The sequence below is a fragment of the Rhamphochromis longiceps genome, linkage group LG22, assembly GCF_057381845.1.
Source record: "Rhamphochromis longiceps isolate RC_006_pf linkage group LG22, R_longiceps_female_GT1.1, whole genome shotgun sequence".
Classification (NCBI taxonomy): Eukaryota; Metazoa; Chordata; class Actinopteri; order Cichliformes; family Cichlidae; genus Rhamphochromis; species Rhamphochromis longiceps.
This window is the reverse complement of record NC_140577.1, coordinates 7,458,027-7,475,699: the sequence shown is the minus strand read 5'-3', so window position 1 is coordinate 7,475,699 and position 17,673 is coordinate 7,458,027. Positions and strand designations below refer to the sequence as shown.

The following is a 17,673-nucleotide window of genomic DNA, read 5'->3' as shown; positions in this document are numbered from 1 at the left end:
AATCACTGTTGGTTCTCATCAACTTTGTTACCTGTGATCTCATCATTAACCCCTGATGGTTTCATTTAATTTCACTTGAAAATATATAAAGTGGAACAGGAGAGTAGTTACTGTATGTTTAACAATAAGAGTACATTTTATGGCTGTTTTTGAAAACATGTTTCTGTCTTGCTTGCTAAACATTTAATTTATTTCTAACACAGTGCAGCTTTGTGCAGCTACAAGAATGTCAAATGTTTTTGTCAATTACAGTTTCTCTGACTGTTTTCTCACAGCAGTGTCTCACAACGCCGAATGCGAGAAGCACAGCCACAGGAAACAAGACATTTTGCAATAAGTGACCACACATTAAAATATCACCTAATAGTGATGACAGTTGGTTCCTTCTTTTCTTCCAACTTTTTTCTTTCTTGTTTTAAGTGTTATCATACATACTGATGTGTCTCAAGTTTTGTGTTTTATTCCTGAGTTGATTTAGCACCACACTGATATATCAGACCTTATATGTAGCTCTGTGGATGGTTCATCATCTTTTTGTGGTATTTATAGCTCTTTCATAAAACTTCATAAAATGTGGCACACACACACATCCAATACAGCCTCGCTTACTCTCTCTTATGTGCAGTATTACTGTGTGCAATTGATCTGTGTATATTTTTACAATACAGATGTCCATATTTATATTCCTAGATTTTGTACTGTACGTTCTTTAGAGTGTACATTTGAACATTTTATTTTTACACTGTCTGTGATATCATATTTTTATGCTATTTTTTTGTTCTGACTTTGTACTGTCCACTTTCTGCTGTGACCAAGCAAATTTCCCTTATCTTATCATATCTTATCTTTGTGAAAGACAGATGAACATCGAGACTCACTTTAAATGTCTCTTTAGGATTTTCAGAAAAACATTTGTAAATTATTTTTTTCACTGTTTTCTAGTGAAACAATTTCCTATTAAATTTTATAAGGTGAGGATTAGATGTTATCTGCACCCGTGCTTCAATAACAGTTTTATTTTTCTTTAATTTAAAACTATGAAACTTTATATTTTTGGTATCATCGAGGTCACTTAAGTTTTGCTCTATGGTGTTTCAAATATTATGATATATTGATATATATGTGCATTTTTTTGCTAGTGTGATTTAATGTAGGCAACATTTCAGATCTTGATTTGCTTAAATAACTTGCTCATGTATGCCATCTGTTTATCTATTTCTAGGGATTTTAATAATGTGCATTTATCTCTTAAAAACATTGTATTGATGGATATTTTTATATTATTTTAAATACACTAAAGCTTAACTTCAATAGACTCAAGGCTGGTAAAAAGTACATTGTTCACTATAATTTCTCAAACTGCACACTTACAGTTCAGAGTAATCGCCATGACTTTTTTGGCATTTGTTTTTTATTGTTCACAATTGTTTTATTGGTTACAATTATTTTAATACATTTTAGTTTTTATTTTTACATTTTTACTAAAAACTTTTTGAATGGAAGCTTTGCATCTTTGAGCCACTAGCTTTGTAAAAGTATCCTCCCTTCTCTGCTCAGATTATTTTACAGTTTTTTATGAGAGAGAGTGACTGAGATCAGATTTGGGGAATTTGGAGGCCAAGTCAACACCTCAAAGTCGTTATTGTGCTCCTCAAGCCATTACTGAAGTATTTTTGCTTTGTGGCAGGGCCCATTATCTTGCAGAAGGAGGCCACAGCTATCAGAGAATATGGTACCTGACGCACATGCACCTGGCCATCCATTTAACAGCAAATGACAGACCACCTTCTTCTAATACTTCTAATGCACAAACCATTTGTTTGTGCTTGTGGCAATAGGAGGGGTCCGCTTAGGGACACTGACTAGTTGTTGCAATGCAGCCCCGTACACAGCAAACTACTAGTGATGGGATTTCCGGCTCTTTTTAGAGATCCGGCTCTTTCGGTTCGGCTCACTAAAAAGAGCCGGCTCTTTCGGCTCCGAACCGGCTCTTCAGGTTGTTTTGTTGCTTTAATTAATTTATTATTAACAATAATATAAAATTATGCACAAAAGGAATTACTAACGTAAAAACAAGTGGTTTTATTTATATATGTTTATATATAAATATATGCGGTGGCCCCTAGAGACAAAACACGTACAAACTCCAAAACACATTTCTAGCATGAACTGAACTTCCAAAGCAGAGCTACTAGATCACTTAAATTACACAATTGAAAGCATGTGTGTATTGTTTGTATATTTATACACAGGCACTCATATATATATTCAAATAATTTAAAAAAAAGTTCATTTACCTGTTATTACCACACACCAAATCCGGTCGTTGGTACTTGCTGGCTTGTGTAGCCACAAGATAACAAAGGCTCAACACTGCGCCCAGCATCCTGGAGCACTTCTGTTGTCTTTTGTACGTGTTTTGAGTTTTTATGTGCTTCTGAGTTTTTATATGCTTCTGAGTTTTTACGTGCTTCGGAGTTTGTACGTGTTTTTACGTGTTTTTGGAGTTTTTACGTGTTTTGGAGTTTGTACGTGTTTTTACGTGTTTTGGAGTTTGTACATGCTTCAGAGTTCGTACGTGATTTGAAGTTTGTATGTGCTTTGTCTCTAGGGGCCACCGTAAATATACTTTTATTTATTCACTCCACATAAAATGTAATAAATAAATCATATAATACAAAAATCAACTATTCACATTTCAACTTTTAACTATTTAAATTTTCAGCTTTTTCCTTTCACAAATTTAAAGTGAAAAGAACACAAAACACTGCAAACCACAACACAATTAAATATAAATTATAATATGAAAACTAAAAGAACATGCATATTCTCTGTCATATGGACCTGCATGAATAAACTTTCTCAATCCTTTATCATCTGCAACCGAAAATAGTTGTGGATGATTACTATACCTTTCTAATGTTGTTGTCCCTGCCTCTCTTTCTCTCTCTCTGGCTCTGTTCCTGTGCTACTGAGTGTAACTACCGCCCCTCCCCCCTCTGCCCAGCGTAAAGCACAAGGCTCGTGTGCAGAGTGAAGCGGAAAAAAAGTGCGAGAGAGAGGCTGAGAGAAAGAAAAAAAAAAAAAAACCCACGTGACGGCTCGCGATAAGGAGCCGGCTCGCGTCGTTCACTTCAAAGAGCCGGCTCTAAGAGCCATTTCGTTCGCGAACGACCCATCACTACAAACTACAATGCACTGTTCCTCCTTTATGGAAAATCAGATAGCTGCGGAAACCATAGCTAAATTAAGCAAACAGGAAACAACAACAAAGTTCACAAGAGAAACCACACGTTGAAGTGTTAGCGCCTCCTTTTCTTGTTTGTTTCTTCTTTGTTGAACCAAATATAACCAAATACACTGATATGTTAAAGGACTGTATGTGTACGATAGTTTGGTCTTAATTTATGTGCAGATAATATTGTTTTATCCTTGCATACTTGTTTTAACCTATAAATATCAGTTTTGTTTTTCAGAAATGGCTCTTTATCACCACATGAATGTTCTTACCTTTTACCTCTGTGAACAGCTTGTCACACCCAAGCATCAACGTTCTGACTTCAGTTTGTCCTTCTGTTTCTGCAACAGAAAAAAAAGTTCTTTATTATTTATTTACATTTAATGCTTCGACACCCAGTAGAAAAACATCTCTTTGTGCTACCTGCAGGTATCGCCTCGAGTCTGAACACTCACTATAAAATCTTGCTCTTCTCTTAATTATTTTCAGAAAAAAATGAAAGCTGCTTATTAAGCTCAGCGAATAAGCTAGCATATTTTATAGTTTGAACTGACTTTCATATACAGATGATGTCCAATCACTGCTGGTTTCTCACAAATAATTTTAGGAGCTACTTGCAGGATCTATTGAACTAACACATTGTGGCTGGAGCATATCAAACTTTTTGTCAGTCCTGTCTTTACATTAAGATTAATTTATGTATCTTTAAGTCTGTTCCTTTTTGTAATCATCTGAAGATACAAAAAATTAAACGTAAAATTTAATTCGTCAAAAAATGCAGGACAATTAGATCCAGATGCAGTTTGCAGTGACAGACTGGGGGTTAACCAAGTCCGCCAGAGCTTATATTATATTTTTACATGCTGCAGTGCCATTTTTGGGAGCATTTCAAGTTGCTACACATCAATACAACCATTATAGCCCAAATTTTAATAATATGTCTGCATTAAGTGCATAGTAATTCCATACATTGCAAAAAAGTGCAATAAACTACAAAAAAAATTAAAATCGTTTTTGTTTTTTTAACATATATTTCTAGTTAGAGAAATTTAAGAGGCTTATCCCTCAAAACTGTAAATACAAAAAAGTTACACAAAATAGTTTCCTACCACAAGAAATTTATTATAAGTGTCTTCATAGTTTTATTTTTGAAATACGCCAATTTTTATATACTGCAGGAAAAACGAAAATAAATATTATAATGCAAATTTGCAAAAAAACAGCATATGCATCAAAATAAACTATTTCCAGCAGTGCAATATGAGTCCTAAGCATCCCAGAAACGACACAGAAAGTCAGAAAGTCAAACATAACTTTTAAAAACACCAGTATAGGCTCATAAGTTAAAAATTATTGCACTAGCTTACATGGTTGCAGAGCTACCGGGATTTAAAAATAGTTACGCAAAACAGAGTGTGCCCGCTCCTACCGGCTTTAAAGGGTTAACCAAAAACGTGCTTTTATTGTGGATGACAATGTTCAGAACACAAACTTAACAAAATTCAAAAAAGCACTGGATAAAAAAAGACACCAACACAGTAACATGCAACAAACAAATGCAAAATTACACAAGGTAATGAGGGAAGTGGAAACAGGAGGGAAACTAAACACAGCTGAACACAATAAAGGTGAACAGACAGGAAATCAGACCTCAATCAGGATTTTGTTCTTAAGTATTTTTATTCATCTTTAGGCATGAAAAAAAAAAAAAGATTTTTGAACTTTATTTTTTAAAAAACTTTTCAAAAGTGTATTTTTTACATGTCCACTTAGATGGATAACATCACCTTTGGAGTGGGTGGCAGGGTATGGAGTGACACATCAGTGTCCAATGTAGTGGTGTGTGCAAGTATACCATCGATACTGACACAAATACAAGAAAACAGCCTTTGAATAGCTGTTCACTGTAGTAACCACTATGCGTAATAAGTGATAATCAATCATTCAGCAAGTTCAATTCAGACCTTGGAAAAGTGTCACACAAAAACGTTTGAGTTTGGAGTTTAACTAGAGACAAAATGTTTGATACTGTATTGTATTAACCAAAAACATTTGAGCAGGCTGTGGCTGCATGCAGGAAAACAGCGTGAAGTCCGATATTTGAGAAAACAAACATCTGTCTTGTAGGTTTTCTTCATTTTTTTCCAGTTAAACTTAATCAGAACACTGAAACTATAAGTTGGCCATGATGTTTGCACACAGTACCAAGTTATTTTACTGTAAACATTCTCTTCCTCTTATTTATGGTAAATCAGATAGTTGTGTCAAATGCTGCTGCATTAACAAAACAGGAAACCTGACACACTGTGTATCAGAAAACAACATGGTTGACTGAGCTAACCACACGTTAAGTTATCACATAATCTTAAATAAGCACAGAAAGAGGTAGCCCCTCCTTTCTTTTGTGTTTCATCTTTGTTGGACTAAATTTGATTAGATAGAGAACATTTTAAACTCATATGGCAAAACACTGATTGCAAAATAACTTCCTGTTGACTTTGAAAGGTTGGGAGTTCAGCTTGAATAACAACTTTGATTTCCTTTGTTTTCAGCATCACTGAGGTCATTTAAGACCTTGATGATGCTGACTTGCTGCACCCATCTGTTCCATCTCTGTCTGTCTGTTTGCTTTTTAAAAAATTCACTGATGTACATTTGTTTTTTAAAACAAATTTAATCTTATTATATAATATTTGTTTTATTAAATATCATAATATTTGAAACACCATAGAGAAGTAAACACACATAAATGCACAATTTTAGAGCTAGAGTTTAGAGTTTTTGTAGTAGAATTTTTAGACACACACAAAAACACACACTCACACACTCAAACATTACGTTACTTTTAACTGTTAGCTTTAATGTTGTGTTTATACTACGGTGCAAAGTCACTGACAGTTATTGTTTTATAGAAAGAATGCAGTACCATAAGTGAGTTCTGTTGTGCTGTCATTGACCCTTGAAGCACATTGTAGCACAAGCAAGTGTTTTAATAAAACGCTCCCCCTACCAGCTTAGGGTTGAACACCAAGCTCCCAACTCTGTAGAGCTTCTTTGCTAACATTCCTCTACATGCCACTATATCTATCTATCTATCTATCTATCTATCTATCTATCTATCTAAACAGATGAAATAGTAACTGTAAAAGTTGGTAACTTCAACTCTGGAAATGAATACACTATGAGCCATTAAAAACACAACAATATTTTTGTATATATTTGATAAGATTTAATGGAGTATGGAAGACACACACACATTGCAGGCATCAGAGGTTTGGAGTTTCACAGTTCGACTTCCTTTAACATCAGTAGTGTGCGTGTCTAGTTTTGACTGCTAGGAGTGCCTGGACGCTGTGTGGCCTTGAGGTCACCACTTTGTTGATCCTCTAAGGCAGGGGTGTCAAACTCCAGGCCTCGAGGGCCGGCGTCCTGCAGGTTTTAGATCTCACCCAAAGTCAACACACCTGAATCAAATGATTAGTTCATTAACAGGCTTCTGGAGAACTTCAAGACATGTTGAGGAGGTAATTTAGCCGTTTAAATCAGCTGTCTTGGATCAAGGACACATCTAAAACCTGCAGGACACTGGCCCTCTAGGCCTGGACTTCGACACCTGTGCTCTAAGGAATCTGATCCCACATGGCAGATACTGTATGTTATTGCACATGGTGAATACTGGGTGGGTGATCATACTGGCCAATGTGCAAAACCAGAATGTCCTGAAGGTGCACTATAGTATTCATTTTAGGCGAGTAAGGAGGCTGGTCTAATGGCCCGTTATTGTTTAGACAGTTGTAGGGCCATGGGAAGTTAACTAAAATACTGTTCCCGTGTATTTTCATATGTCTTATTTAATATTTGTTAGGTAAATTTTCACAGTCTTTAAACCTTGTGTTCAGTGGTGAGCCATAAATCTACAACTACCTTCTCTTTTCTGCAGATTCTGTCAGTTCTTCTCAAATGTCACAAAGAAAGCAAAATATTATATCTCACAGATATCATATCATCAATCTACAACTATCTGAAAGATTTTTCAAACATTCTTGAAGATTTGAATAAAATGTCTTCTTGGAAAAAAAAGTGCCAGTACTATGGGGAAGTTTGCTACTTGCAGAGAGTGCAAGGGAACATGTTCTGTGACTGTTTGCTGAGGGTTGACTGAATGTTCAATCAACCCCCATCAAAAAATAAAATAAAATAAATAAATAATGAAAATAATAAAATAAAATAAATAGTGGCATAGCTTATGTATCTATTAATTTCTCTTAGTAGTACACCCTTTTTTGTTTCAGCCTAACACAACAAAAGGAGGATGGCACCACCTAGTGGCGCTATTCTGCAACTGTAATTGACAAGGAGGCATACAACTACGTCTTCTGTGATGTTATGTCAAAAACTGCATGTTCAACTGTTTAATACGACTTTTTAAGGCAGAATGAGATGGTGGGTCACTGTGGTGTCCAGTCTGGCCTCAGTCCAACACAAGAGACAAGAAGAGACCAATCTTTTCTTTTATATATTCTGTGATCATGACCTCCTGTCTTTCATAGTGAATGATTGGAAGTCAGTGGAAAAAATGGAAGTCAAATTGGAAAGATTGAAAGTCAGCCACCTCCTCTTCCTGTGTCTCCACTGCTCTTCCAGTGTCCTCTCCTTCTTATTTGAGAAGGAAACGGCGCTTCCTCACCTCTACCAGAATCTGTGGCTCCATCTGTGGCCCATTCCGGAGCATCAGAATACTGCTCTGGGGTAAGTGACAACAACTTTTCTCCTTATTATCTCCCCAAGCTGGAGAAAATGAAAAGAAAGACTGTTGATGTTTCCCAGCCTGCTAACCCAGAAACTCTCAACTCTTAAGGTCATTACATTTGCTTTGCTTGACTCACTTACAAAGACTGTTTATTATGTTCCCAAGCTCTCCACTTCTGAGGCTGTTGGAAGTGCTGCTAACCTGGTTCTGCCAGAGACTGAAACTATGTAATGGCCTACACAGAGACTTAGTTTGAGGCTCCAGCCAACCCCCGGCACTCTGAGGGCCGTGGACCAGTGCTGCCTCCTGCATCAACTGGGGGCTCAGCCGTGCCACCCCAGCCTCCTGTGTCAGCTTGTTTCCCGGTGTCTGCTGAGTTCTCAACGCTGCCACCTGCCAGCGTCTTTGTTCGAGACTATGCCTGCTCTCTTGTGCTGAGAATCAGCCACCACCAGAGCCTGCTGTGTGCCCTGCGCAGCCCCACCCTGAGCCAGATTTTAGTGGGACCATATTTTTGGTCTTTTAGTAACAAGCAGAATTGAAATCAATTAATCAGTGCACACTCTTGTACATGTGCATTCGAATGTGCACGTGAAACTGGTCGCATGACACCCAATGCACACAATCACCACTCTGGTTCTTCTCATCAGTGCAGGTGAAACCTTAACTTTCCATGACTGGGGAGGATGGGGTAAAAAACCTCTCAGTGGTAGCACGGTGCATTTAAACATGCCTAAATCATTTTCAGCACTTTCAAAATTTTTGTACATACATAAATCTGTATATCTGCTGTGTATATACACACACATGGAAAAAATGGGCCCTTTAAAACTTGACTTTTAATTCCTACAGTAAAACCCATCACCCATGCTGAGAACTTGTTTCATGTGTTAACTTCTAGGCTGGAAATTGTAATCCACTATTATCAAGTTCTTCTAAAAGCTCACTGAAAAGCCTTCATTTGATCCAGAATTGTAGTGAGAGTACTGATGAAGTAGAAAAATGTGCTTTATTTTCCATATTAGCTTCATTTCTTTCCCTTGGACTCTACAGACAGAGGACTCTGCCAGTAGTCCTTGGTTAAATCCAGAGTTGTGAAAAAAATAGCAGTGCCTAACTGGTCAATGAGCTTATTGGCCCGGGGAATGGGATAAGCATTAAATCTCATTTACCTTGCGGTAGTAGACATAGAAATGTATAGACCCATTTTTCTTCATCACAAGAACTATGGGGCTACACCACGCCCTGTGTAACTCTTTTATTACCCCCATTTTCAGCATTTTAGCCAATTCTCTCTGAAAAATTTTCTCTCTGAACAATTTTCCACAGGCACAGCCCTACAGACCCTACAGTTTAGACCAGGGGTCTCCATCTCCAGTCCTTGAGAGCTATTGTCCTGCAGCTTTTAGAAGCATCCCTACTCCAACCAAGCTGAATCAAATGGTTGAATTAGCTCTTTGGAATGCCATCAAGTTTGGCAAAGGCCTGGTAACAAGCCATTCATTTGATTCAGGTGTATTGTAACAAGGATGCATCCAAAAGCTGCAGGACAGTAGCTCTCTTGAACTGGAGTTGGAGACCCCTGGTCTAGACTCTCTGTTGTACAGCCGCTGCTGACATTCTTGGGCCTGCAGCAAATTTTATTGTGACAACATCCCCAAAGTGTGTGGCTTTGCTCTCATGTCCACAAGGTATTGAGTCTCATTTTTTGCTGAGCTTAAACCTTCCTCCCAGGTTTCTTTAATTCGGTCCTACAACCCTTGCTGCTTCTGGCCAAACATTAACTCAAAGGGAGAAAATCCCATGGAGGCCTGGGGAACCTCCCGCATTGCAAACAGCAGAGGGTCTAACCAGCCATCCCAATTGCGTTTGTCCTCGTGAATGAATTTATGAATCATGGACTTTAAATTCTGATTCAGCTGCTCCAACAGCCCATCCTCTGTGGTCTTCTGCCCGCTTTACCATGATATCCAGGCCAGATGGTGGCAGTGGACCCATTCCGGTGTCTGCCAGGAGCCCTTCCACAAGCACTGCCATATCCAGCAGACGAGCTTCTCACTCTGTGGGACCGGGCTGCAGCCACCTGGCCACTGTGTTGTGCAGCTGCCTGGTGTAGGCAAAGGGCAGATCCTCTGACCCCATCCAATCTCCCTGGAAATTGCGGCAGTGGTCCGCTGGGGACACCCCCAGCCGTCTTAAACACCGGCCCTTGCTGTTGCCGGGAGGTTGAAGGCCACCACCATGAAACCAACCAATTTACATTAAGTCAACCAATTCTGCATAAAAGAGTGGTCAAATATCAAACCACAATTATGACAGAAGGCTGGTGATGTTGCTCTTTTAGCACATAATACATGAATAAGAAAATCAGACACAGAATAATTATTAAAATGTATTTCATTATAAACAGTGTATATAGTATTTTTTTCATTAAACATTTCTGGATGTCTTTAAATGTTTGCAGCATATCGTCTGCTCATACTGTTGTTCCTGAACTGAAATTTAACCACACAGAATCAAAGCCGGTTTCTCACAAATACTTCTTTGTGGTACTTTGCAGGAATTATCAAACCAATACATTGGCCCCATCCCCACACAGTCGTCTCCATCGGGATCTTCTCCACTCAAATCATCTGCCTCTTGATCCTTCCAAAATGTCAACCTAAGGGATGAAGAACAAAAAGAGCAGTCACAGTAAAACGGGGTCACCCAAATGTCGCTAATAGATTGTCTGATTGTTGGATATCTTAGTGTCTTTTCCTTACACTATAAAGCACCTTTAAGGTGACTGTTATTGTGAATATATACATATATATACATATCTATCTATCTATCTATCTATCTATCTATCTATCTATCTATCTATCTATATGAAATGTAATATATAATATAATGTAATTGGATTGAATCAAACCTTTCGTTCAGTGGTGAGCCGTCCACCCACAACCATTTGCCCTCTTCTGCTGAGCCTGTCAGGCCGATCCAGAAAAGGTCGTCGTATCCCGCCGTTTTTTGTTGAACATTTTTCCCCAAGAAACTCTAAATGAAAAAAAATGATTCAATTATTTTGTAAAACTTTCTGTTCTGGGATGACGAAACATGAGGGTGAGAACATGAACCTGCAGCAGTGTTTAATACCTGCTCCTCGCTGCTGTCTATCTTAACCAGGCCTCCTCCTTTAGTGCTACATTCAGTTTTGCTCTGATCCCAGGATGATTTTCTTGTGGAGAAATAATAGCACTTTCCTCTGTGTTGCTCCCAGCCATCTTCACATTTGTAATATGGTTCAACTTTGAAGAAATTACATCAAAGACAGGCAGGTGGAAGAAATCATGTTTATGGTTGTAAGTATGAAAATATTTCCTGCTTAGGATGTTGTGAAAAAAAAAAACAATGAGCAAAGTTTAATAATACTAATATTTTGTGTTAGTGATTAAATTCCAGAGGTCACAAACAAACAAAGGTTTAGTACAATAAGCAGGAGTCTCATATTCTTACCTGTGACATCAGTTTTTACAGTTACCTGCTTCAGTTCAAGGTTTCTGAGCATTTCCCTGGTTTTCAAAAGCTCAAACACTTATAAAAAAATACAAAAAAGAAAAAATGCAAATCAGTCAGTAACATTTTTGGTTTCATTTGCATTTAAGTTGCAGAGTCTATAGCCAAGGAGAAGATCTTTGTTACTAGAACTTCTCTTATGTCAGTAAATTTGTCCCAATTTTGATCACATTTGAGGAGGTTTTGGTAGCATGCAGGTAAAAAATATATCTATATAAACAGAGAGTAGAGTAACATGGCTACTGAACTGAACGCACAGCACAACCATTTAAAAACTGTTTCATGAACTGTATAGTAAAATGATGATTATTTCTAATTAAATATAGTTGTTATATATATGTAGTATACTGAAAAGTCATATATTTAATTTGTTTAAAAACAAATGTCAGATATTCTTCTTCCACTGACGGTGACAGCACACTAAGACTCATAAAGAAGAATATCTGAGCTGCAGTTTAATTATGATTTTTAATTTATAGGTTACAAATAAAAATAATCAATTACATATATTTAACATATGAATTACAAAAAACCCCATTGTGTTAAAATGCATAGTTCCACCTCAGAGTAAAACACATTTATGAATGACTTTCCCATACATCCAATTTATTAATGATGTTATAACTCAAAATTATGTAATGTTATGGATTTATTAACCTTAAATAAATAAATAATTAACTGTAATAAAGTGCACGTGTTGGTTAAGATGCAGGTGATTAAGCAGGTGATTGTATAGCTCACTGGACTTTAACAGCTAAATTACTGTTAAAATTTATTTTCTTTTCAATTAAAATTCTGGAAAATTTGTCCTGAAGCCTGGATTTTAAAATAAAAGGATTAAATATGATGCAGATTAATTAAAAAGTCACAAGTTAAGGTTTTCTTCACAATTTTATAGTAAACATTCTGATAATCAATTTACAGTAGATCAGACACTTATCAGTAAAGCTACATGAATAGAACTACAAACTCACAGAGATAAATTACCACGAGAGCCGATACCAGGAGAACACAGACAACCAGCACGGCCACTCTGAGCTTTAACGCATTGTTTGATTTTGCATGTTGGGAGTGAAGAGCTTCACCTGATTCAGAGGAGACAGAAAGTGAACACACAAGTACGTAAACATTTAATAAATAGTGCTAACTGTAGTGCAGTTGAGGAATGCTGTAAAGATATGTGTTTGTGTTTGTCTTGTTTAAAATGATTTTTTTTAAACAGGTGAGAATCAGAGCTGGATTAGACCAATGAGAAACATGACACAGTTTATGTTACATAACAATATGGTTGACTTTCTTATTCTTTTTCTTCATAAATGAGGTTTTTATATTTTTCTGTGATAAAACCCAGAATACAGACTTAAGATATTTCACCTAAAAGAGTATTGTTTAATTTCAGAACACGTTGTTCTATGAAAACAGCATTGTTCATAAAAAGTGTAGATTTTCTCCTCCCTGTTGATTTACCACCCCATTAATGTTCTTACCTTCTATGTATTTCTGTGGACGGCTCATCATGCTGAGGCTTCAAGCTCCCGACTTCAGAGTTAGTCCACCTGTGTCTGAATCACAATAACAAAACAGCAAACTGGTGCTAATCATTTAATCAATTCCTTCAATATCTATAGAAAATTAAGCATCAAGCTTCACCTCTGCGACCCTCACCTCAGGCTTTTCAAAAAGAAATGAAGCACAACACCTTTCACAGCTCTCTGTTAAAAAAAACAAACTTCCTGGTGACTTTAAAGGATGGGGAGGAGGGTCTATCTACAGCGCAGCTCATCTATTTCAAGACAAATTCAAAATTGTATCAGTGGTATTCAGCCATCTTTTATTTTTCTATAAAGAAAGAAAAAAACTGAAACACAAAACAAAGCTGTTGGTCAGTCTTGACTAACTCTGTAAAATCACTGTTGGTTCTCATCAACTTTGTTACCTGTGATCTCATCATTAACCCCTGATGGTTTCATTTAATTTCACTTGAAAATATATAAAGTGAAACAGGAGAGTAGTTACTGTATGTTTAACAATAAGAGTACATTTTATGGCTGTTGTTGAAAACATGTTTCTGTCTTTCTTGTTTAGCACTATACACACATTTAATATATTCCTAACATACTGTAGCGTTGTGCAGCTGCAAGGACATTAACCCTTGTGTCATACTAGGGTTGTGTTTTTCAAGTATTACAATTTTTCTCACATTATCGCATAGCAGTTTCTCACAATACCAAATGTGAGAACCACAGCCACAGGAAACAAGACCTTTTATAGATAAAGACCAAATGTGAAAATATCACCTAATCTAACAGGTGGTTCCTCCTTTTTTTTTCCTTTCTTCTTTTTTGGGTTAAATATTATCACATTCACTGCTATGTCGAAAAATTGAATGTGGCTTTAAGTTTTAGGTTCAGGTGTTGTTTTATTCCTGCATTAATTTAACACCACACTGATATTCATACCTTATGTGTAGCTCTGCAGACGGCTCATCATGCAGATGTGATATCATGAAAATATTTATTCTGCAAGTATTTATGTTTTGAGCTTTAAAAAAAATGGCAGAAAAACATCCTTCTGTGGTATTTTTTGGATATTTCATGAAAGTCTAGTAGACAGTCTCTTTAAAAAAAACATTTATTTAGTAAATAATTTAATAAATAAATGTTTTTACTGTTTTCTAATAAATTAACTTCCTGTTAAATGTAATAGGATGAGGATTTTTCAGTAACAGTTTTATTTTCTTTTATTTAAAACGATGAAACAAATTATTTTCAGTATCACTGAGCTCACCTAAGCTATGCTAGTCCCATATTTAGTTAGTCTGATTTCATACAGATGAGATCTCAAATGCTGGTTTGCTTAAATAACTTGCTCATCTGTGCTATCTGTGTATCTTTTTGGGGGAGGTTTGAATGTTTTATTAATCTGCGTTTGTCCCTTATTTTTTTTTAAATAGATGTATGTTTTTCATTATTATTATTTTAGACATGCCACATCTTTAATTTCAATAGACTCAGGGCAGGAAAAAATTATCACAGTGTTCACCATAATTTCTCAAACTGCACATCTACAGCTCACAGTTGTATCCATGACTTTTCTGGAAGTTTGCATACACAATTTACAAATATTGTTCAGAATTATTTTATTTATTTTTATTAAGCAGTTTTGGAAGGAAGGTTTAAATGCACTACTCAACTTATTTTACAGTTTGAACTGACTTTTAGACACATACAGATTTATGATGTCCAATTACTGCTGATTTACCACAAATACTTCCTTTTTCAGACTTTATAATTTTGCAAAAAGCATTTTTTCCAGACATGGGGTTGAAGTGACTACTCAAATCTGAATGAAGCTCCCTCTTCTTCAGGTTCCTGTTGATTTATCACCACATTAATGTTTGTACCTTGTATGAAGCTCTGTGGATGGCTCATATTGCAGAAGCTTCAATATCCTGACTTCGAAGGTAATCCAGATGTTTCTGCACCACAAAACATTTATTCTGTAAACATTCATGTTTAAATTACGCTTTGACAAACAGCAGAAAAAATATCTTTGCATTATTTAAAAGAGATTCCTCAAAAGTCTTCATCATCACTTCATTTTAAATAGCAGTCTTATTTTTTATTTTATTTAACATTTGCTGCCAAACTGCTGTGAAAGCTCAAGGCATGAGCTCCACTAGACCCCTGAAAATTTGCTGTGGTCTCTGTCACCAAGATGGTAACAACAGCTAAATTGGGAGGCGGAGCCTCCATGCATTGGACTTAATGGTCCAGCACATCCAACAAATGCTTGATTAAATTGAGATCTGGGGAATTCGGAGGCCACGTCCACCTCAAATTCATTTTTGTGCTTTTAAAATCTTTGCTGAACTATTTTGGCTTTATATCAGGGCACATTATCCTGTAGAAAGAAGTCACAGAAGTTTCATTAAAGAGTGTACATGGTCTGCAGCTGTACTTAGGTAGGTGGTATGTGTCACAGTAACACCCACATGGATGGCGGGAGCCACGGTGTCCCAGTAGATCAAAGCATCACACTGCCTCTGCTGGTTTGCATTCTTCCCATAGTGAATCCTGGTGCCACATGTTCCCCAGGTAAGCGATGCACTTGATGTAAAAGAAAATGTGGTTCATCATTCACCTTTTTCCAGTGCTCTGTGGTCCAGTTTTGAAGCTCACATACCCATTGTTGGTGCTTTAAGTGGATAGCGATCAGCATGGGTACCCTGACTGGTCTGTGACTATCCAGATCCAAACAAAACAAACTGCAATGCACTCTGTATTCTGACACCTTAGTATCGGAACCAGCATGCAACCTACAAGAGCTGCAGTTTGGAGATGTAGTCATCTAGCCATCTTGCCCATTTTTCCTGCTTCTAAATGCATTTTGTCATGTGTCAGTTGACCACCTGTCTGGTCATAACATTATGCCTGATCAGTGCACATTCCCTTTAAACATGGACACAACATCCTTCAACATATTTATCCTCGTTTGACGTATGTATCCTCATGAGCCAAATGGTCGACTTACTCACATGAAACAAAAACTGAGTATCTTCCTTCTTCCTGGGCACACTGGTCTCTGCATAAAGGTCTCAACAGGAAAAACACAATCAACAAAAACCCTGATCCTCCCACACAGAACCTTAAGTTTTAAAACATGCATGACAGAATAGTTTCCCTGATTGCAAAAAACAAGAGAATACACCCTCATCCCATTCCGTACCAGTTCTAAAGCAGTAGGTATGCCACATTGTCTTAAGAGTTTGGTGGAAGTACTCTAGTGCCTCCTGGCTTTCTGGATGATATGCACTAAAGACTTGATGCTTCACAGCCAGGAGCTTCAGTATCTAATCAAATACTTCAGACATAAAGTCAGTACCTTGGTCTGTTTGAGTAATCTTGGGCAAACCAAAAGTGGGACCAAATGTTTACTATTATATATAGAAAGATTGTTACTGTAATCTATTGTTTTTTTTTCTAGGAAACATGGAATGTGGGATGAATCTTCATACAAGGAGACCACTTAAATGAACAGCTGCAGGATTGTCAATTTTCCCAATGTCATTTGTGCCAATGAATCTTTGACCTAGTTTCATAGAAAGAAATTTCCAAACTTTCTGACCCAAACTATTCTGTGAGGCCGGAGACTTCAGCTGATCAGCCAAACTCCAATTCTTCTCAGATGTTTGGAGATGTTTGGTTTGTCTACAAAAATGGCAGCAACGTCAGACATGATGCTGGATGGAGATACAGCCACTTCTCTTTCTATTACAGGGGATAATGCTGGTTGATAATCCAGAAAGGCCTCAAAGGATGGTAGTCTGGTTGCGGATGAAGTGAGTGTTTTGTGTGCATACTTTATCCATGGGAGCGGTGAACTTCAGGAAGCAGGATTAGTGGAAACAACGCAGCAGAAAGCACCTCAAGTTTTTGATTGACCTTCTGAGTTTGACCCTTAGACTCTGAGTGAAATGCAAAAGCCAGACTGACTTTTCCTTCCAAAGCCCCAAGAAAAACCTTATTTGCAATATAAACTGGGGTCGAAGACTGGAGTCTATGTCTAAAGGAATATCATGGAGCTAGAAAACACGTTTAATCATTAGTAGCGCTGTAACGACTAGTCGAATAATTTGAATAATTATTCCTTTAAAGCACGGCAAATGTGTTAAACGATGTAAACACGAGTGCTTCATCCACATTTGCGACTAAAAACAGACGTGCAATGCAAACGTGTGAATAAAAAGTCTGACAACAACAAGCCCACACAGCCTGCACATTTAAACAGAAACACTGATAACACAACGATGATGAGTTATGGCAGTAACGATGACGCTGGCACAGCTGAACGTGGAGCCGGAGTCTGTTTACACACCGTGAAGAGCAAAGAGGCGGACCCTTACCGAGACGCTGAGCTCAGGCTGAGTGAAAGAAAACGTGTTTTTAGCGTCCAAAACAGCAGCGCTGTTCCTGTAATCATCATTTAAATCTTTACTGACAAAACCCGAGCGTGAGTCCTCCATCAAAGCGCCTGATCAACACACTCCGACGCAAAGAAAAGCGAACTTTGCAGCTGCTCCATCCACCGCCGTTTGTTTTATATAGAGAAAAATCTGCAGCAAGTC

General features: G+C 37.3%; 1 protein-coding gene across 1 annotated transcript; it reads right to left on the bottom strand.

Annotated features, from left to right (window-relative positions):
- Nucleotides 1-10,434: 10,434 nt before the first annotated feature.
- On the bottom strand, nt 10,435-15,728 carry LOC146643292 (CD209 antigen-like protein A). Its single transcript, XM_085396951.1, has 9 exons — nt 15,541-15,728; nt 14,950-15,024; nt 13,212-13,258; nt 13,034-13,108; nt 12,521-12,631; nt 11,487-11,564; nt 11,127-11,278; nt 10,903-11,027; nt 10,435-10,650 (listed from the first exon to the last, which is right to left on the bottom strand). Exons 4-9 carry the CDS (start codon nt 13,062-13,064, stop codon nt 10,491-10,493), a joined length of 657 nt encoding a protein of 218 aa, XP_085253077.1. The 5' UTR covers nt 13,065-13,108; nt 13,212-13,258; nt 14,950-15,024; nt 15,541-15,728; the 3' UTR covers nt 10,435-10,490.
- Between the last annotated feature and the right edge of the window lie 1,945 nt (nt 15,729-17,673).